We start from the raw sequence: 21,917 nt of genomic DNA, 5'->3' as shown, positions 1-21,917 counted from the left end.
AAAACTGAACCCGGTGTGCAGCTGGGGCCAGAGTCCAAGCAGGGATGCTTGGCTGCAGCGGGTGATCCCAGGCTATGGGAACTAGAGCTACTCTTTGCATTAAGTGGTGCATGCAGGCTGTGAGGTTAAACACGACAATCTGCTCTGTGTGTTGGGTGCCTGATCTCACCCTTCATCCCCAGTGAGGGTGAGAAGCAGTGCAGAACAGGAGCAGCTGGCTGGGGCGGCCTGGGGGAGCTGTGCCCGAGGCTCCTGGTTGGGAAAGGGATCAGGGAAACCTCCTGGGAAGCCTCTGGGCAGTGACAGCGCACTGGCCTGGCAGGACTGAAGGTGCTTTTGTGAAAAGAAATTGGGTTTTAGGGCCTCCTGTCTGCAGCACCTGGGTGGGAAGGGTCCAGAGTATTCCTACAGGGTCACACAACCTTCTCACTGGAAGGCATTTGTATTACTGCTGCTGTGTTCTAGCGTGTAGTTTCTGCCAGGCTGTGTGTATATATGTGTTCTTGGATATTTTAATTTATTTAATTTTAAGCTGAGTTTGCTTTATGTCCCATTTCAGAGCTGAAGGGAAGACCTGGTCGCCCCCCGTGCTGGAAGATGGGAAGGCACAAGCTTACCGGATCAACATCGAGCCCGAGCCACAGGTACGGGGCAGGAGCTGGTGCTGAGTTTTCAAACATTGCTCATGGTTTCCCTCTCCATGAAGATCATTTGTGTTAGAGGCTATTCCATAAGAGCTTTTTTCAGTGCTCACAAAGCCCCCATGAGCAAATGGTGTTGTCTTGGCTGTGTGGCCAACTCCTGGAGCTGGGCTTCCGAGCATCTCAGGGTCCCAAGGCTCCCAGCCATCCCTCAGTTCACTCCAGGATGAACAAAGAAGCAGCCAGGGTGATGCTCCGAGGGGTGGCGTTTGCCTTTGTTCCCTTTGAGGAGGAGCAAGGAAATGCATCGACAGCAGGGAAGCGACCAAATGATGAGCTCGGCTGCTGGGAGGACGGGGCCGGGCTCTCCAAGCACCACCAAGAGCTCCTCGGTGCATGCACACCCCTGGATGCGTTGGCCATAGCAGTCTTGTGACACATCCATGGGATCCGTGAATATTTTGCATTCCCATGCAGTGAAAACAGTCAGCAGACGGGGTGAGAGCATTTGCTCGTGCCACAACGTGATGACCCCTGGGATGGCCGTGTCTGCCAGCCTGCCCCGGTGCCACAGCAGGGACACTGCTCGTCCCTCTGCCCTGCTGGGTGATCTGTAGCCTTGGCATCAAGTTCTGGCTGTGGTTGTTTCATTAATCAATTATGGCAATCTATTATTTTTTTTTGACAGGGTTTTTTAATAGACTTTGATGTGCCCCAAACCTTATGAGTAATGTTAAATAAGGAACAAATGCGCAGCAGTTCCACTGCCAGATACGACATTTCTGAGGTTTAATGCAGATTGGATTTGATTCTTACTATTAATACATGTTACATGTGGATCTTTTTTAAAAAATTAGTCAGCTGCATAAAGCATAATGAAGGGGGCAGTGATGCATTTCCCTGAATCCAGACCTACACTGGAAATGTCTAAATGTGGAGGAGTCAGTGGCTAACCAGGCAGCTTTGTGGCAAGGCCCCAGAAGAGGTGTGGGAGCAGGAGCGAGCAGGTACAGCGAGCACGTTCCTGCTCTTGCTCCTTCCTACAGCTGCAGCTGGGTGGGCAGCAGACCTGTTCCTATATCTCCTCGCTCAATGTCCTCCTGGGTTCTTGGCCACTAGCTGTCCTCAGCCCTGGGTTTTTGCAGACATCCTTGGCCTTGCCTGATGCTAGTGGTGATGGCAAGCCCCAGGAGCACAGCCCCCGGCAGGAGCTGTCCCTGGAGCAGAGCTGGTGGTCATGGATGGAGCCCCCCAGGACCCGTGGCGCCAGTTCAGTCCCTGCAGCGACCTCATTTGTTAGGTAGCAGGAAAGAAAAGGCTCGTTGTAAAGTAACGGCTTGGCTCCGAACGTGCAGCTCTGAGGTGTGCTTCCTCGCATCTGGAAAAAAGCGCTCTGCTTTGAAACACGGGGAGGCGGGGGGGAAATCCTGCTGGAATTCTGCCCTCAAATTGCACAAATAAATCTGGGGTTATCTTTGCAAAGGTTTGCATGTATTGTCCTGGGCAAAGATGTCTTGGAAGTCCAAAAGTTTTTTGACTTCTGGCTGGAGTTCCCCTGCCCTGAGACATGTGAATGTGGGCAGAGTGACTAAATTCATGTGATTTCTAGGAAAGCATGTATCCCATAATCTCACTGTAGTTTATTGTTTTAGGTTTATTATTGTGGAAGGTGCGAACCAGCTGATAAGCTCTTGTGCTTTTTGTCTTCAATTCTGTTGTGGTTTGTCAGCTGAGCTTTGTGGAAAACCCCTACTCCGACCAGGAATGTAATCAATCCTCCTTATTAAAACTTTGATTAATGCCATGACTGCAGGGAGTAATTGCCATTGGAATGGAAGAACTTGGAAACTGGGAGTGCTGCTTGCTCGCATTTAGCAGAAATGTGAATCATCTCAGTGAACTAATATTTAACTGATAACCAAAGTATTTTTTGTACTGCACAAGGCTTTCTTTAATAGCTAGAGCATGTAGAGAAAATGATGAATTTGGTGACATTCACTGCGTCCTAACAGGGGCTGTGTGTTTGTCCTTCATGAACGTGAGCCACCCAAGCCATGCAGGGATATTGGGAGTAGTTTGTGCTCCCCAGGGAGCCGTGCCCTTGTCATAGTTCCCATGGTGTGGATGTGGCATCACTGTTACGTGCTGTGCCCTCCTGCCCAGCTGTGAATCAGTCCTGGCTGCCCCATTTTAGCATCAGGAGCAGCGGCCGAACCCTCTCCATGGCCAGGGAGAGCGCAGCACCGGTGTGTGGGATGGGATCGCTTCCTGAAAATCCCCGTCCTCGGCCGCCTGCGGTGCGAGCCATCCAGTCAAAACACGGCCATGTGGTGCTAATAAAAGCGTGGGATGTTTGTTTTCTTGACCGGAGCCGTGCTGCTGGAAGTGACAGCTTTCTGGCCACGCGGGGCCGGCAGCGCGGGCTGCGAGGCAGAGCCGTGGCCGCGCTCCTCGCCGGTAGCTTCACGTGCCTGGGGTGAGCGGGATCGCAGCGAGTTCAGCTGGCCCTGCACATACAAATCTAGCAGGGGATGTGTGTGTCCTCCCGGATCTGGGCACTTGGATGGAGCCAGGGCTGGAGCCTGGCCTTCCTCTCACCTGTCCGCAGCCCTGCAGCAGGCGGTTATCGCTGCGTCCCATGGGAGTGGTGCTGTGGTGCCACCGTGTCTGTGTAATGTCACCAGTGTGGTTGTCACAGGAGGGCTGGGGACGTTGGCTTGGTGCTCCTGGTTCCCTTTCTGCCCCCCTTTGGTTCTCCCTTGCACCGTGCCCAGCAGTCGTGGCTGTCCCAGCCCAATGCAGGGTGGGCTCTGAGCAGTGAGGAGCAAGAGCCGGCCGTGCCGTAACGTGGGATAGTTGTGCAGACAGCATGGGAACGCTGTTTCTGCTCCTCACTTCATTTTTTAATTATAACTTTTCCCCTATATTGTCTTGTTTTGTGGTTGACTGAGGAAAGCAGAGCTGTGGCACGGAGGGATCATGAGCACAGCCCCCAGGATACAGCCAGCTGTGGGCATGTGCCAGCATCCCCGGTGGTGGGGCTTGGCTCCAGATGGTTCCACACAATTACGAGTTCTTCATTAATTTATTTTCCATTATGTAAAAAGCTGTGAGGCTTACCAGGAACTGAGCTGTATCTACAGTGTGGCAGCACGGTCTTTGCTGATGCTATAAAACTGCTAACAGCTTGAAAAGGGTCTTTTAATATTCTTATGTTAACTTTTTGGTCTCATTACGTTGTCTTAATAAGGATGAATTACTTCTCATTTGATTAATCGGCTTAGAGAACTGCTTCAAATTCTTACCGTGCTGGTGCTGTGCAGGGAACTTCCGAAACCATATTTGCAAAGGGCTTTTTGGCACAGGCCATCCTTATTTTTGTAAGTCTGGGGTTAAAGCCCCCTGGAGAGGGGGGATTTCTGTGCAGCCGGGGTGATGCCTGCTGCGGGGAGAGCTCGAGCCCATGCAGCAAACCAGCCCGCAACCCCTTGGAGCTGGAGCTTTGTGCAGGCAGTGAAATGTCTGCCCGTCCTTCAGGGAAAACAAGGGATGAGATAATGCCCTGGCACGGCGCTGGGCTCCCGGCGCATGGGAACTCCCAGCGTGTTGGTTGAGGGCTGCGAACAGCAGAAACAAGCCCCGTCCTGACAGCCCCGGAGCTGGAGCCAGCCCCGTGCTGCAGGTCCTCGGGTAGCGTTTCAGTCGGGTGCCCTGGTTCTGTACCACCTCCAAAACTCGCTGATCTCATTCACCTGGTGGAGGAGCTGCTCACGGGCTGGTGTGTGCTTGGGGGCTTTGTTCTGCCACCTAAGATTGAATCGCCTGAAAGCAAATGAATTTCCTCAGTGTGGTGTACTGCACCGAGCTGTAGTAGCTGTAAGCTTTTACATGTAATTTTCTAGGTACCTCTCATGTAAGTCAGCACCTTAGCAAGCAAGCTTTGATGATCCTAATACATGAAAGAGGAAAGAACAATTTGGGAATAAAGGGAAAAGAAAATTGGAATTAAACTTCAAAATGTGGCTTTCTTCTATCCAAGCAACTTAAATAGTTTGCTGTCATTGAAGGTAAATGGGAGCTCCACTAAAATAATACCACCTTGGGTTGATTTAGGACAAAGTGGGAAGTACCGCTGGATGAAGAGCTAAGATACGTGCTGGTTCTGGTTCCATGGGAGACCTGGTGGCTGAGGCTGGCTCAGGATGGAGCTGAGACATTTAGGCACAGCGCACCGTGTCCGCACCGTGTCGGTGCTGCAGCTCCTCTCATCTCCGAGCATGGTGGTGCCTGTGCCGGACGGCTTCATCTGCAGAGCTTTGGCTGAAAGTATTCTAAAAACGCAGCAAGGATATCTTGTGTCCTCTGACTCGACAGAGCACACGCTCCCCGGTTAGCCTGCTTTTTATAAAAGTGTTAATAAAGCAGAGACATTGGTACAAAGCCCTCCTCTGTCTGCTTGTTAAACACAGCCTCGCACCGCTGATATTAAAAACATGCTGCCGGAGCTGAGGCAGGCAAGATAAATGGAAACACATTTTAATCATTCTTGCCGTTCTTGGGTAACTTTTTTCCATCGCTGTGGATTTTTAAGAGACAGAGGGGAGCCAGGTAGCTTTGCGGACAAAGCCGTGCCATGGCAGCTCGGGTCCCCTGGGAGCCCCCTAAGTGATGCCAGCCCTGCAGGCACTGAACCCAGCGCTCACTCCTTGTCCTGCAGGCAGCTCCGTGCCCTTTGCTAGGTTTCCAGGTGGAGATGTTCCCCTCGAGGGGCTGGGCAGCTCAACCCAACAAAAGAAGCAGTTGTGTGGCTCCCTGCCCTTTTGCTCATGGGGAGGACTTGTTCCTCGGTTGGACGTGTGCATTACAAGGGCAAAATGTGCAAATATAGAGCTGGAATATTTTCCTAGCTAACCCCAAAAGCATTTTTTTTAATAATGGCTCATTTTACATCCCAGAGCTGCTTCTCCTGAGAGCACTCCTTCAGCAAAGGGTCACTGTCTTCCTCCCCCCAGGACAATACTGGATGTTAAGAAATCCCCAGCCATCACTTGCAAATGGTCCAGAAACTTCCCCATCCGTGCAAGTGCATTTCAGATGACTGCTGTCGAGGCTGCCGTAATGCTGTCAGAGGTGACACATCGCTGAGCACTGGTAGGAAATGTTCAGCTTTTCCCTGCCTGGTGCATTCAGTGCTGATGTGCCGCTCTCAGGCAGGGCTGGTCCGGGTGTTGGTGTAATTACTGCCCTAGAATAAATCACGGCTGCTGTACGGAAGGGCGTGCACCTTGGAAACGGGGTTTTGTGGCTGAAAATTCACGCCGACGTGAGATTTCGGGGCTCACCTCAACCCTGCTCCATGCTCTAATAATTAAATTAAAAAAAAAAAAAAAAGTAGTGGAAGTTTGCCTGTGATGCTTTTTCTCGTAGCTTGCAGGGGTTTAACAGAAACTGCAGAACACAGCACAGAAACACTCGCAATAAATTGTGTTCCCCCCAGGACCTGACCCTGCTCGTGGGGGCCCCGCTCTCCCCTGCCTGCCCCGGGGCTGCGCCTGCCAGGGGCCGACCCTGCAGCCCCCCGAGGGGCCAGGGCCAGGGGGGTCACACTTCACACGAACACTGCCTGCTGTCTCCTTAACCCAAACGCCCTCTGGGTGTTAAGGGTTTGGGTTTGTGTTTGTCTGAAAAAGGGTTTTGGTGTTCGGCTGATGTCTGCAGGACGTGCTGCGTGGGGCTCTCCTTTGTGCCGAAACAGGGACTTGGCAGGATCTGTGAAGTCCGTCTCATAAAATAACTCACATGCTCCGTTCATCCAGCCTCAGACAGCCGCGCCAGCCCTGTTTCCTTATCTGTTCATCTCCCGAGCGGAGCTCAATAGCAGGGATGGGCTCACCGAGCTTTGCAAAGCGAGGCTGGAGCCTGCTCCTTCCATAAATCCCGGCCCCTCAGCAGGGCAGCTGGAGGGCCCGCGGGGAAAGGAGAGCAGACCTTTTTCAGGGAACTCTTAAAACATGTGTAGCTGCTAAAATGTACCCTTTTCCTGCAGATTAGGGGCAGCTTTTGAGATACGTGTTTGCCACAGGCTTCTTTTGGGGCCGTTTCCCGGGGAAGCTCCTGGTGGCCAGTCCTGTGCATGGGGGGGCTGTGATCTATCCGCAGGCCCAAACCTTGGCCCCAGCTGCCATCTCCTCACTGTTTTCACCGCCTTATCCATCCACCTCTTGGTCCTGAGCTTCTTAAATCCACTCATGCTGGGAGAGAAGCAGCTGCACTGCGTGGACCAAGCTGGAGAATCGCTCCCTGCCTGTGGACAAATTAAATCTGTTTTGTGCATTAAAACGAGCACAGCGCTGTCCGGCCTGTACCTCCTCGGGAATTAATATGATTTCCATTTCCGGGACTTTTGAACCCATCTCTCAGAGGCAAAGCACTGAGCTTATTGCTGAGAAGCTGGGGAGGGGAGAGGAAGGGAGGGCTGCGTTGCGTTTGTCTTCTGGTCAGAGGCTGAATTTCAGCCCTGAGGGGTGTGCCAGGCCGCACACCTACCTGCTTGTGAGATGGGCACAAAAGAGGACTTGTGGTGACTTCGCCCACAAAAGGCTGGAGCCTGGGGAAACTGAGGGGATTTTGCTGGAGGATGATCAGCTTTCGCCTGAAGCTGTTCTGGTGCAGCAGGGCTGGGCTGGCCAGGAGGCTCCCTGTAGCCACAGAGGGTTTCTTTTGCTCTCAGATGAACCAGCTTCTTCCTCAGGCACCTCGTGTAGCATCCCCAGCCTCCGTGTTTCCTAAAAACCAGGGAAGGAAGGAGAAGGAGGGAGAGGGAAGCCCAAAGCTGCTGGTGAGGAGCTGGAGCGCTCAGCTCCGCTGCCATCCCGGGGGGGGGGACACCAGCAACCGAGCGCGGTCACACAAGAGGGACCTCTTCGAGGTGACCCCGTGGCTAAGTGGTGCTTTGCGGCGTGCAAATATCGAGGCTCTCGTCGCTAACCCAGCGTTTTGGCAGCGGTCGTCGTGCCGATGCTGACTGCTGACATTCTGCTTGGAGGAGGGCGGGATCCGAGGCACATCAAACAGAGAGCTGCTCTCCTCCGAGCCAAGCTGTTAATGACCTTCAGCTCTGTTTAAGTCTGGTGCATCGCGTGTTTATAGCGAGAGCAGGACTGGCCCCCCTTGGCTTAGCACAATAAACATCTCGCAGCCGCTTTCCCCAAGCAGCTGGGCGCCCACAGGAGCTCAGCACCATCGGTCCTGTCCCCATGTGCCCAGGGGCCTTTTGGCTGAGCCTCCTCGGGCCTGCAGAAGGCTCAGAGCTCCCCTGAATCAGCCGTGGGCTGTAGGAGCCAGGACGAGCCTCTCAGATCGGTGACTTCGGTTTTAGTCTGCCTGACAGGCTGCAAGGTGAGCCCAAACGTTTTGGTTGTGCTCCTGGGCTTTCAGGGGTCTAACTGAAAATGCTGTGAAGTGAATGCGCTTAATACACTTGGGATCATGATGTGAAATCTTTTGTCCTTTGAAGTCTTTTGTCCTAAAAAAAAATTTATTATTTTGTCCAAAATTAAATACATTTTGTCCTAATACCTTTGGTTTCTGGAGCTAAAGGCTTGTAGATGAAAAAGGCTGAAAGGCAAATGGGGTGTTTTGCAGGATGTCTGAAAAAGAAATAGCTTTTTTTTTTTTTTTTCAGGTAGGTTGGATGTATTTTACAAAATTGTATTGGGACAGAACTACAGGTTCCCAAAACTTAAGAAATTAAACCTTGTGCGGTACCTCCTGTGAGTGCTGAGGGCAGGTAGCTCCTGGCAGGCTGCACGGCGCCGCTGTGAGGAGCACGAATGGGGGCAGCTGGTACCGAGGGTGGCGGAGACGGCGAGCACGTGGGAGCTCTGCCTGCCAGGGGAAGAGCTTAGCTTTAAATCCTTGATTTAAAGTCTTCCCAGTTTTGGATCCCAGCACTATTCCTGTTAAGCAGGCGGCCCAAGCTGCATGCTTGCCTTGACATATTTTAACAATCTGAACAGATTTATGCTTTTTGTTGACCCTACAAGAGTTGGTTACAGAATAGGATAAACTCTCCCGAAGACAGACAGACTGAGACTAGTTCTCAAAACCTTTCCAAAACTCGTGGTTGGCTGCACACTCCTCCTAGCTATGGGAATGCTTATTCAAGCAGTGATTAGCTTGATAAAAGTATTTAATTTCTGAGTCTTCTCTTATATCACAGATTTGACTAAAAAGCAAGCTGGGGGAGCAAATATCCCAAATTATCTGCTCCAATGGAGTCTGCAGCACGGCTTTAATGAGCAGGCGGAGCAGATTTTGTTCTTTAACCAGAAAATGTTTTGGCTGGAAATAGCAAAGACCCGGAGTATATTTGTATTTCTGTTGAAATGTTCAGCCTGCTTCTTACAGTGCTCTCCTGGACGGTTCCTGGGATTGGAAATGAGATATTGCAGCAGGGTCTCTGTGCAGGCAGCAGCCCCAGTGCTGATGGATGCTGTGTGTAGCTCAGCGCATGGGGACGGTCCGTGCCGTGTGGCTGGGGGTGGCTGCAAGGTGACAGCTGCTGTGCCCCTCGGGACAGGAGTGGGGTGTGCAGGCAGAGCCCTGCAGCTCCTGCTCCCACCAGGCAGCTCCTGCAGTGTCCCTGCTCGTCACTTCCAAGCCCTGAGCACGCAGGGGTGAGAGGAGCCATTCGGGTGCCTTTGTGCTGTCCTTGGAGAGGATACTCCTTCACGTGGCAGAAAATCAGATTAGTACGTTAATGTAGAGAAAAGGTTTTCATTAGGGAAGCCGAGGAAGCATTCCTGTTTCCAGCAGAGATGCAGAGCCGATCCATCAGCTGGGCAGAGCAGCCTGTTTCTCTTCCAGATTTCCTTGCGCAAATCCCACCAACTTTTTTCCCTGTGAGATTTATAGGCAGCCTGTAGGCTTCAGCTGATTGGCAGTACGGGTTGTTTTCTTAAATAAAACCCTTTTATCACTCTTGATGCTGTGTAGTGGTGGTGAGAAATGCTGGGCACTCGTGGCACTTAAATTTTTCTTTCCCCATTTTCATAGAGGTGTCACCTGAGTGGGTGCCACGTGGTGCCCATGAGGCTCTCACTGCAGACCGGCTCTTCTCCGTCTGCTCTGAACTGTCACCTCTTTGCTCACCTTTCCCCTGGTGGAAGATGAGCAGAGGGAAGACCTTGGGGTCTCCAGCAGCTAGGAGAAGTCACCAGAACTGCTGCTGGGCACCCGCAGCCACTCAAACCCAGCTGTGCCCTGCGCCCACGACCCCGTGCTGTCCGGAGAGGGACGGACACGTGCGCAGCTCCTTCCAGGAGCTGGAGGCTTGAAATGCTCAGCCTGGGCTCCAGGAGTCCCAAATGCTGTGTGTCAGTTCAGCTACACTTCATAATTGATGCTCCTACAAGGCAAGCGTGAGAAAACAGATTTGGAGTCTCCGTTTTGCAGGCTGAAAGAGCTCTCTTCGGTGAAACAGAGCAGGCCGGCTCTGAGAAGGGGTTTGCAAACCCTCTTAATTTAGGAGAGGCCATAAAAAGCAGGGAAAAAAAAAAGCCAGCAGAGAAAAGCGAATTAGGTCCCAAAGGGGCAAAAACTGTTGTGATCTTGAATTTGAGAACTGGAAAGAAACCCATCTGGTTCTAGGTTTCCGAGAAGGAGTGCGGGAGTGCTGTGCATGATGTAAAGCCTTGCGCGGGGCTCGTGGGAAAACGCCGAAGCAGCTTGCGAGATGGAAAAAAGGAGACTGAACTCGGTCCAGGGAACAGCTTTTCATGCATCAGGAAGGATTTTAACAGAGAAACTGTAGGACGAGAAGGAGGACAAGAGAGAGGCTGTTGTGCATCGCAGAGAGCGTCAGGGCAGCGAGCTTTAGCTTTACAGGGGCGTTTGCGCCTGATTTACAAATTGCTGGGTTTAGCAGGAATGAGTGCAGGACACTTTATGAGCTGCTGTGGCTTAAAGCAAGCCCAGAGGTGACCAGGAAGGGCCTGGAGGTACTGGGGGGGGGAGCAGGGGCTCTGGTGCAGGAGCCTGGCATGGGGGAGCCCATGGACAAAGCGCTCGTTTGGGCCCTGGTGCACGGGGATTTAACAATCGGGGCTTTTTGTAGCCCGAGTGTCCAAGCTCTGCCATCCAGGCAGCATGTGCCGTTGCTTTTGTTCCTGAGACTTTTATGATCCTTCTTTTCCTCTCCGTGTCACGGTTGAAAGTATTTTCTTTATTTCCCTTGAAATACTAATGTAAATCTGGGAATTGGAAACCTCTAGCCTGGTTTTAATTGTATTTATTATTTCTTTTTAGAACAGAAATTGGGGAACAATTAAAATTATATTATTCCTGGCAGCGAAATTCCTTTTTTAATAGCTAATTTGGAGTGGTTGGGTTGGAAGCTGCTTTCCCACGTGCGTGCACGCGTGGTGTGTGTGGGGTGTGTGCTGCCCCGGGGAGCTTGCCTGAGGCTGCTGCCCTTCAGCTGGTGGCATGAGGAATTCAAAGGCCCCGTCTTGCAGCTCTTAATTAAGCCGTGTTTTTATCAATGGGAGTTTGCCTGAGGAAGAACCGAGGGATCGGACTTCCAGAATCTTTTTCTAGCATGATCTGGTTTTTATTTCTCTTAGCTGTTGGTTTTTACTACGCTTGGAAGCGCCGGTATTTTCTCCTATGCACCAGTGATAGACATTTGTTTCCCATTAGTATTTATTGGATGATTTTAGTCAAAAGCAAGCTTTGTACGAGAGCCCGCAGCATGCGCTGGGCTGTTTGTTCGCAGGGCGATGTTTTCTCTGCTCAGCTCTGCACAAGCTTCGCCCTGCTGCAGCCACAGGCATCGCTCTCAGCCGGTGGATCTGCCCTGAGCCAGATTAAATCAGATTACAGAGATTACAGCCACCTGTGTAAGCATCTATTTCATCAGTGCAGACGGGTTTCTGACTCAGGCGGATGGAAATAGCAGCGGTGCTGCCCGTGGGCTGTGCAGCTCGGTGCTGCCGGCAGCGCATCGCTGCGCTCACAGCTCCGGGCTGGGTCGGGTGGGAAGGGTCGGGGTGGGCGATGCTTTGTGGGCATGCACAGGACTAAGCAATAAAGCTTTTGAACTGCACACATGTAATGTATGTAGCTAAAATCATTAGAAAAATGTGCATTTTAATGGCATGCAAGTTCCTGACTTGAGATAATGCAACGGAAAGATTCCCATAGTTGTCCCTGCAAATACTCATTTATTAAATTAAAAGCTAAGAATTAAAAAGGGGATGAAGATACAAGTACCAAGCTAAACTCCTGACCGACGCACTTATCACACTGCAATTGATCTTGTTTTGGGAGAAAACCTTTTGAAATCACAGGTCTCTGTGTAAGGGGTCATTGAAGGAAGGCAGAAATGCAGGGATGTGCCCCCAGGTCCAGGTTTTGCTCCGCTGCGGCGTGCCGGTGTGTGCCACGAGCCCTGCCCGCAGTTCGAAGGGGCTGAGCACCGCAGGAGTGCAGTAACAGGGAACTGGAAGCAGGCTCGAGCAGACTCACAGCCCTTCTTTGGAAGAAATAACAAATATGCTTTTACAGGAGGATAAACGGAGAATACTTGGCAATGGCCAGCCCCGGAGAAGCAGGCACGTTTGTGATTAGAGACCAGGAAAAGCCGCACGGCTTCAGCAAGATCTGATTACAGAGCGTGTTTTCCTTCTGCTGGTGCACAGCTCTGACTTCCACAACACACATCAAACATCACTACTGCAGCCTCACGTCACAGAGCAGCCTCGCCGTGTGCTTGCACGGAGAGGGATAAACCTCAGGGGTTTCTCTGCTTCCTTTTCTCTTGCAGGATAACGGCCCCGTGCTGAACAAGCGGCCGATGCCCCACACCACGGCCGGGAGCCCGGTGGACAGCAAGCAGATGCTGAACCTGCAGTACAACAACCCCACCCGGCTCTACGCCAACAGCAGCGCCGACTCCGCTTTGCCAGCCCAGATGAGCGGGCTCCACATCGCTCCTGCCCAAAGGTAGGGCAAGCACAGTGCTCGTGCTCTGTACTAACTCCAGATCTGCAGGTTTTGCCCTTGTAGTGGTCAGCACGGCTGGAATTGGTCAGAGAAAATTAACCCAGAAAGCTGGGATGCTCATAAATGTGCGATCTGTTCGGCACAGCTGTCCAGGAGGCTGCGAAGTAAATAATGCTGATAGGAAAGACGAAGCTTTTGTATAGCCGAGAGCAGTTCGTGTGGGTAGTGCTAACTCAGAGACAGGCCGGGCTGTGAGGCTTTCCCATGGCTTGTGCTGCTGATGATTTATGCTCCCATGGACTGGCAAAACTTTCTGCAGGGAAGTAAGGTCTGTATCAAGTGCAAGGGCAGAGAGAGTTTGTGTTCATCTCAGGAGCTGAGTGCCTGTACAAATTCATATTTCACCGACGCTGCAAGCCAGGTTATTCCCTGTGCTGCTCCAGGGAAGTTAATGAGTTTGGAAAGATGAGAACCACACAGAAATGCTAGGAACAAAATCTGATGTTATCTGCGTGTGAGCCAAAGTGGGGAGCTTAGCTCTGGCCGTGTCTGAGCAGAACTGGGGCAGAAGTGCGTCCCCCTGGAGTTTGTGCAGTCGGGCGCTGCCCTGGCCTCTTCTGCAGGAGGGGTTGGTTGGGGTCTGGTGGGCACGAGGGGAAGACAGGTGGAGAAAAGGAGCCAGGTGACACCAAAAAGGGTTCAGCTCTCTGACGGGCTTCAAGGCTCTTGCTGCTTTTATTGGTTCTGCAGTGACCTCGGTGAGCTTGGCACTCAAAAAGGGAACTGGAGCCCTTTGGCGCAGGGCTTTTGTACCTCAGCCTCAGCACAGCATAAAAACATTTGAATTCATCTCTGCTTAAACATCTACCCAAGGTATTTTTTATTTGAAATGATGTTTTTTCATGTGTGGATGTCCTGAGCAAGCCGGCACAATGGCTTAAACTGCAATTAGTGCAGCGTACCCCAGTCACGCCAGATGCAGGCAGCTTTGGGTGCAGATGCTGAAGGCCGGCACTTATTTGGGAGGAAATCACGAGAATGTTTTTATATCCCATTCTCATGGAAGGCTGCTGTCCTCATCGAAGCTCCGGGTTTTCTGGCAGAGGGATGTGCTGACTCTGAGTCAGCCACAGCGACACTGACCCAGAGAGGTGGCTGTGGGTAACCCCCCACGCGCTGTCACCCCCGTGCTGGCAGCAGGAACCTCTCCCTGTGCCCTGGTGCGGGGGTGGCTGGATTCCCTTAGCCCTGCATAATGAATTAAATACATTTTTTTATCCATTTTTTTTCAATGCATCTCACGGGTGGCAGAGCCATTCGCAGTGCTTGCAGCTGCCTCTTTCCCGAAGGCATCTGGTAGCTGGTCCTGCCCCAGCTGCGTTGCTCAACGGGGAGCGAGCAGGAAACAAGTTTGTCCCCGTCTGTGCTCCTAGCACGGCTGTGCCTGCAGGCAGAAAGGCACGGGGGAAGAGAGGTGTTTCACAGCATCTGCCTGAAAGGGGATTAATCCAGGTACACCCCTGATTACCTGATTCTTGCTGTTTATATCTGACCTGAGTGTCCCTTTGTTTCCAAACAGTATCGACCCCATAAAGTCTCTCCCACGGAACAGGAACGGGATTGATGTGGAGTCGGATGTCTACAAGATGCTTCAGGACTATGAGAAGCCCGTCTCGGAGCCGAAGCAGTCAGGATCCTTCCGATACTTGCAGGGCATGCTGGAGGCTGGGGAGAATGGTAAGGAGGGCTGCTGGAGGGTGGCATCACCCAGAGGGGCCCCAAAACCTCCCCAGTAGCAGCTGGGTTTTTGCCTTCGTTCACTCCTCCTGTGCCCCTTTTTATGGCTCCCACGTCCACCAAGTTGCTGCTGCTGGCTTAACCCCATTCCTTTTCCCTTTCCAAGGTCCAGCAGCTTGGCAAGCCTCAAAGGACCGGTTGGCAGGAGCTGCTGGGGCATTTTTGCAGAGTGAGCGGCTGGGCTGCTCTGTTCCACTGCGCGTGACTTGGAGCTAGGCTCTCTCATCAGCTTTCCAATCAGGATACCAAGCGCACGGGCAGAAGCTCGGGGCAGCATCTGGGCGCTTGAGAAATGTTGTGGCTGAGCTGGGCATCACGGGGAAGATCTGCAAACGGCAGCTACGTGGCAGCTGCTTTCCTGGAATTGTTTGTTGGGATGCAGTGGGGTAAAGGGGCTGAGTAAGATCAGCGATGGAGAACCCTGTGCCTTTTTAATAAACGGCGTTTACACGGGGACGGGGATGGTCCTCAGCAGCGCAGGAATAGAGATCAGGAGCTTTTGGCTCACTTCTCAGCTCTGTCCTGCCTTCCTGTCTATATCATTAACCTGGGTAGTTGCCAGCTCTGACCATTCAGAATAAGATCCCCAAACGACACATTTCTGCCTCTTTTTATTTGCCTTTCAACCCTAAGTCCACTGAGGCTTTTGTGTTCAAGCCTTCAGGCTTCTCTTTACAGTCACTGGGGCTAAAATCTTCTTCTTGTTTCCTTCCAAGAGCCTCGGACTTTAATCATGTGAATCCAGGAACTTAGATTTTATGGGAAAATAACAACTACTGCAAATCTCATTACGAAGCTGCAGGAGTTAGGGAGCCAGGCTGCCGCGCTCCGGGGGCTCAGTGAATGAAATGGCAGAAGGGTGTTTTGACGAGGAGATTATTGCCTCTTGCTTCCCAGGAAGCACGACCGCAGGTAGCTTCTGACCATCAGGAGTTTCCGCCAGTTTGGGTTTTCTGGGTGCCTGCATGTGGGGGCACCAGGGGGAAGACCCACGGCCGCAGGCTGGCAGGGAGCTCCCCGTGGGACAGGGACACGGTGCTGTGCTGCCTCCCCGCATCTCCACATCACCAGGAAGGAGCAAATAGGAAGCAGCCAAAATAATCCCAGGCAATAAAGCTGCTCCCCCTCTTCCTCCCATTCTTGTGCAGGGAGACGGAGCAGAACTGCGGCCTTGCTGGTTTGTTCGGTTTAATAAGGTTTTTATTTATTTGTTTGTTTTTTGTTTGCTTTTTTTTTTTTTATGCTTCTCAGTTGTTGCTTTTTTTGGGAAAAAAAAAGCAGCAATCTGCTGCGGTCACATCCTGGTGCTCTGCCAGCCTCTCTGATGTGCTTTCCAGCAGGCCCAGGGCTGTGCAGCCCCGCGGTGCCTCGGCTGGCGCAGCGCTGTCGGTGTTTCGTAAGGGTTACCGACGAGGTGCACCTCGGTGAGCAGCACCTCTCTTGGCAGAAAGCTCCGCGATGTTTCAGCACAGCTGAAATCACTGGGAGTGTTTGTGGCTGGGTTGTTTTACAGCTTCCACCCTGTTCCATTTCCCTTCAGCCTACGCATGTCACCAAAATACCCAGTTTGGCCCAGGGCTGCTGCGTGTTGGCCTTTTAAAGTCAGGCTCTGCGCAGCTGGGTACCTCGGAGAAGGGGCTGGTTTATATGGGAAGCATTTCTACTGGAAGCTCTGTCTTCTCCAGCATTCCCAGCCCTGTCCTGTAACTGGGAGCGCTGGTGCGCGGTGGTGTGCCGGATGGGAGGAGCAGGCCCTGGTGCTGGCAGTGCCCTTTGGACCACGACGTGTAAACCAGATATGGAGAAGTCTCCTTAAATAGTGCAGAGCCATAATGGGCACTTTGGGGCAAAATCCAGGCTCAAATTTCCCAAAATTTTGCAGCATGCACAGATGCCTCAACCACAAAGCACCTGTGCCCGTGCCGAAACCTCACAGAGCTCAGCAGGGTCTAAGCACACCTTTAAGGGTCACCGTTGGCTTCATTCCTTCCTTTCCTGTAGTTGGACCTCTGTGAAAGGAGACCTCATGCCCCAGAAAACCTCATTTTCTATGAGAAGGTTTTATTTTAGATTAGATTATTTTAGATTAAAGTAAACGAGCCTTCTAGGAAGAAAAATGCACGCAGTTATAGTCATTTTTTTAATTTCCCTAGTTCTCCAGAAGACTTCCATCCTTGTCTCCTTGGTGGTGGTGGATTCAGCAGGTGCACCCAAATGTTTGTGGGCTGGAACCGATTCTTGCTGGAGCTTTTTGGAGCTTTTTGCCATTTGTCTTTCTTTCCTGACTCACTAAACAGCACTGCAGCCAGATTCATCTCTCATCCCCAACAGACTGCGTTGCCTTTTGGCAATGTAGAGGTACTGAGGTGGTGCTTGGCAATACGAGGGGAGAGGAGCAAAGGCTTCTGCTGCCATCCACACACCGTAAGGATGAGCAGAAGATGAGCAGAGGGTCCATGTGCTGTCCTGCAGGCACCTGTGAATGCTGTGTGACTTTTTAAAGGGAGTTGGTCTCACTCTTTGCTCTGTAGTTCCTTACAAGCAGGTTGTGACAGGCAGTGTGTGTGTTCTCCTGGGAAAAATAACTAAAGAACTCGTCTGGCTCCTTAATGAAAATTTAAAAAAAAAAAAGCTCCCAGAGGACAAGTTTTCAGTCTGTGTCTGTCTCAAACTCTTGGCAGGTGAAAAACTCGACAGACTGAGCAACCCCCGGACCGTCAAGCCTGCGGTGCCGAAGCTCGGCGGTGCCATGTCTGGGATGCAGATGCTCCCCGAGTGCACGAGATGCGGGAATGGGATCGTGTAAGTGCCACACAGGGACGTGGCCGGGTCGTTTCCCACCCGAAATGCAAGTTGGAGGCTACAGCAGAGTCCCTGCATCCCTTGGTGGTGGTCGGTTTGTTGGGTTTTGGGGGTGTCTGTTTGTTTTGCTATGTCTGAAGCTGGGGTTGAGGAAGACAGCTTGGCTTGCCCCTTTTTAGGGAATCCTGCAGCAAAATGTGGGTAATTCACTGAATGGTTTGTGCCCTGCTTGTCACAGCAGCCGTGTGTGGCACCGAAAGCACTCTCATTTCTTTGATGCCTTATTGAGGGAGAAATGCCACGAGGGTCAAGTGTAAGAGGCCTGTAACTATTTGTGTTTGTTGGTTGAGGAATTGCTCTCAGGGGGTGTGTGTGGGGTCATGTTTCAGGGAATAGAGGTGCTCTTCTGCTTCTCCCTGTTGTAATTCGTGCTCTGCTCAAGGCTTGGTGGTGCTGGGTTCTGCAGATGCCTGGCACGGCAAGGGGACAAGTGATGGGGAAGGAGCAGGGGGTCGGAGAGGCCCCCGGTGCTGCTCGTGTCCCCGTGCCCCTCTCGGTCTGACCCACGCTCTCCCCATCTCCCCAGGGGAACCATCGTCAAAGCTCGGGACAAGCTCTACCACCCCGAGTGCTTCATGTGCGACGACTGCGGCCTCAACCTGAAGCAGCGGGGGTATTTCTTCATCGAGGAGCAGCTCTACTGCGAGACGCACGCCAAGGAAAGAGTTAAGCCCCCCGAGGGCTATGACGTGGTGGCTGTTTATCCCAACGCTAAAGTGGAACTTGTCTAAATCCCGCTCTGCTCCGCAGAGGTCAGACGGCGCCCGCCCACCCACATGCACGCCGCCGGCTTCGCAATGTGGCTGTAATCAACCCCGATTACTAAAGCCCGAGTCAAATGCCTTCTCGTAGATAAAAACCGTTTACACTTGGGATCTCGAGGGGATGGTGTTGAAAGCGTATGAACAGGTTTTTCCCTTCTCTTTGACACTCTGCTTTTTTGGGTTGCTGTGCCGGGTTATTAGTCTGTGCCATAACCTTATCCCAGATCTGCATAAATATTGATTCATTCCCTAGGGTTTTTTTTTTTTCCTATAAAACTACTATACCTCCCCCCCCCATCCGAAAAAGCAAGGAAGACGTTTTAAAAGCTCGAAGAACATAAGGCACTTTACCAAAAGAAGCTGATTCCTCTGCCGTGACTTCAGCCTCCTGCCCACGGATGACTGCTCTGTGCCCCCCCCTTGCACCGGGCATCCCACACGGCTTTCCCTGCTCCCAGCCCTGCTGTTCTGTCACCTGGCCACCTCGCAGCACGTGTAGGGGACGCTGAGGACGGGGTGCTGAGGACGGGGTGCTGAGGCAGGATGCGGAGCCCACCTGGCTGCCCCCACGCTGCTCCTCCTGCCTGAATTCCCGGCCCCTTTGCTTCCGTCCTCCCGACTCCGACCCAGCTTCGGTTACGCTTCTGTGGTCCTCCCCATCTGGCTCTGCTCTGACCTCGCAGCTGGGGAGGGGGAAACAAAATCCCCCCCCGGGCACTTCGGAGGTAACGTGAGAGCTCTTTGAGCCCACCGTGAGGCCCCAGGGCTGGAGCGAGCCGATGCAAATCCATGCCCGTGCCCTGAGACTGTGCTTTTAGCCAGGTTTCTCGTGCCCTTTATTTTATGGGGGGAAAAATAGAGGATCTTGGGATGTTGCTTTGTTGGAGGAACGTTTTTTATGTTAGTGTTTAGAGGAGAGAGGTGTGGTTTAGACACCCTGCTGTTAGACGCCACCATGATGATGGTGGAAGCCGTGTGGGTGGTACCATGAGGCCCTTTCCGAAACACGTTTTTGTGCTTTATAAATGAGAAAGTGCCTTCTGTACAGGCAAACCTTTCATTTCTGTGTCACTATTTCCCCATGTAACGGATCAGAGGGGTTTGGTCAGGGCGTTACAGGGCCAGGAGGAGACCAGGCCCTGGGGGGGTTCCAGCAGCTCCTGCGGGCACCAGGCTTTGGCCTCAGGACGGCTCCTGTCTGAGGGCTGTGAAAGCAGAAGGCAATGTGGTCGAGGCAAAAGCAGGACACAGCAGCACTGGTACTCCAAAAGCTGCCAGGCTGCCTTGCAGCAGGGGGGTGCTGCTCCCCCAGCAAGCTTCCCACCCCCAGACACTGCCTCTTGCAGCCGGAGGGATGCCAGCAGCAGGACACCCATCCCCAGCTCCTTTTCCATCAGCATTTTCCTTATCGAAGTGCAAGGAGCACACGGCAACTTCACCACACAGCCGAGCCTTGTTTTCCTTGTACCTGCACAGCCTGGCTCGGTAGGTTGGCCCAGCTGAATGGGAACACTCGGGACAGCTGTGAGCAATTAGGAGACTAACGCTGAGCAGGTATGAAGTGTGATTGCCCCTTGTCTGCAGGCTTCTGCTTGGAGCTCGTTAGTTTGCGATCAGCAGCAGCGTTTGTTCTGATTTCCCTTATTAACCTGGTGTGTTGCGGGCTGGCAGCCGTGTTTCATCCCTGGCACCTTTTGTCCCCGCTCAGTGCCATCTGTGGCTGGTTTCTCACCCCCCAGGTGCCAGCCGTGCTGCAGCTCCAGCACAGGGAACACCTTAAAAATTAACAAGCTGGTTCAGCATCCTTGAGCTCTGGGCGCAGAAACAACGCGGAGAGAGCAGACCCAGGCTTTGCCTGCGCCTTTCTTTCAATTTGGAAATGCATTCCCCCAAACCAATTTTTCCACACACTTGTGATACTCTTTCCTATGAGTTATCAGCTGGTGTGACCCCCCCGAGGAGCTCAGAGCCCCCTCTAACAGCAATGCCCTGGAGCAGGTTGGTTTCTGGCTCCGTGCTCTAACAGATGCCCGCAGGCAGCGACGGCTCCGCCTCGCCCCGCTCACAACAAGGGCCAGCTGCACAAGCCTTACCTGTTAATTCTATTTAACTCTGTAAAACGTTTGTATGAGATACAAAATAAAGTTGTATTGTTGGTTTTATGCCTCGCTTTAATTGCTTTCGCTTTGATCCATTCCTTGGGTTTCTCCCTCAGGAGACGTGCGTGGCGGAGACCCTCGGTGCCTGGATAAGGTGGGTGCTGGACAGACAGACAGACAGACAGACAGCTCCTGGTACCTTTTGTCTGGGGGGAAATCCTGCTGGTGAGCCCCAGCAGCATTGTTTCCCTTGTAGCAGCACCACTTGGGATGCATGGAGGGAATAGCCTTGCTGCTCCCCTGTTAAAAGGGACTTGAATTCTACCTGAGTTTAAAGGCAGGGTGTTTTTTTCTAATTCTTCATGAAAAGAAGGCTTTCCAGCCTGTTTCTGTTTTCAGGCAGTAACGTGGGCTGTGCAGCTGTTGCATGCCAGCCCCTACCGCTTGCATCCTGCTTCCCCAAGCATGGCACAAAGAGGATTTTCTTACCCCAAATCCACGGGTTTCCACTCCACAAGCCTTAATAAAACACAAGCCCTGGGACAGAGAGCTGCACCTCTCACCTCTCTAGCAACTCATCGTGCATTCAGTCTTACCTGAGGTCTGCTGTGTGGTTTTGGGGGTGCTGATTTTGTGGTCTTTTTTGTTGTAGTTGTTCTTTTTCTTTTTTTTTTTTTTCTATTTTTTTTTTCTTTTTTTTTTTTTAATCATGAGTCTTTCCTGCCCTTCTGCTCCCATTCTGCTTGCCATCAGGGTGCGGAGCTGGGCAGGGTGAGAGCGTCCCTGCCCTGCAAACACCCGTGGGTGCCCTCTCCTTGGCACCGATGTAACACAGCTCACCAGGTCTCTGCATGTTTGCATCCAGAAAGCCAGAAATGTCACAGAAATACTGGTTCCCATGCATAAAATACTCACTTTGTCCTTATTTCTGAGGCTTTCCAACTGGAATGGGGGCGGGTGGCCCCTGTGCTGCTTGGGTGCCAGGGCAGGAGCTGGCACTGCCGGTGCTGCATTTGCCAGCGGGATCACAGCAATCATTCCCATGTCAGGAGCACTGGCTCGAGGGGCAGGCTCGCTAATCGCCGTTAATTTGGCACGGACAGGAGGGAGAACAGCAGCAAAGGCCATGGGAGACACTGTTTGGAAGAGACATTCCCAGACGCTTTTTTTTTTCACGGGAGCTGGGGGGAGCATCTTGGCATTTCCAAGCAGCCGAACAAAACGTCCAACGCCTGAGTTAAACATCATGAGTTCATCCAGCGCTTCCTGCACGCGTGTGCAATTAAGGAATTAAGGACACAACAGGGCTGCTCTAACACTGCAGGTGAGCACCGAGAGGGTGAGGATAGGCTCACTGGGGTTTAGCAACCGTATAATAGAGGGATGCTTGCTTACGTAGCTAAATCTTGATAGGCCTGCTTTGAATAGCTGATTAGTATTCAATTCACTGCTACGTGGGAAAGTGGGAAGCAATGCGAGTTATTTGCCTCCAACAGATAGGGAATCTAAAGGGTTTTATTTGGAAAGCATTAATGTGTGGAAATTGTTGTCTGAATGTGCCTTAAATATTTTAAAACACAGAGCCCCTGAGGATCTGCCTATGGTACGAACTCTCCGGGCCTCCATTTTCATATATTTTGGGTGTGCAACCCCGGATCTAATTAGCGCACATATTCAAATAATTAACATGCTGACGACTCTCCCTCCAGCCTGTGGTTTTTGGTTCCCCCCCCAAACACAGACGTGGG

At 52.1% G+C, this 21,917-nt stretch overlaps 1 protein-coding gene across 1 annotated transcript in view; it reads left to right on the top strand.

The window, feature by feature from the left end:
- The window catches only part of PDLIM4 (PDZ and LIM domain 4), a 40,430-nt gene extending 20,198 nt beyond the window's left edge, over positions 1-20,232 (top strand). The window contains exons 3-7 of the mRNA XM_027468660.3: positions 560-644; positions 12,469-12,647; positions 14,227-14,384; positions 17,126-17,246; positions 17,833-20,232. Of these exons, the coding sequence (XP_027324461.1) occupies positions 560-644; positions 12,469-12,647; positions 14,227-14,384; positions 17,126-17,246; positions 17,833-18,037 (748 nt within the window). The 3' untranslated portion in view covers positions 18,038-20,232. The remainder of the gene's footprint in view (positions 1-559; positions 645-12,468; positions 12,648-14,226; positions 14,385-17,125; positions 17,247-17,832) is intronic.
- Positions 20,233-21,917: the final 1,685 nt, after the last annotated feature.

This window comes from Anas platyrhynchos, chromosome 14, assembly GCF_047663525.1.
Source record: "Anas platyrhynchos isolate ZD024472 breed Pekin duck chromosome 14, IASCAAS_PekinDuck_T2T, whole genome shotgun sequence".
Lineage (NCBI taxonomy): Eukaryota > Metazoa > Chordata > Aves > Anseriformes > Anatidae > Anas > Anas platyrhynchos.
Note: the sequence above shows the minus strand (reverse complement) of the source record. Positions and strands in the feature narration are given on the sequence as shown.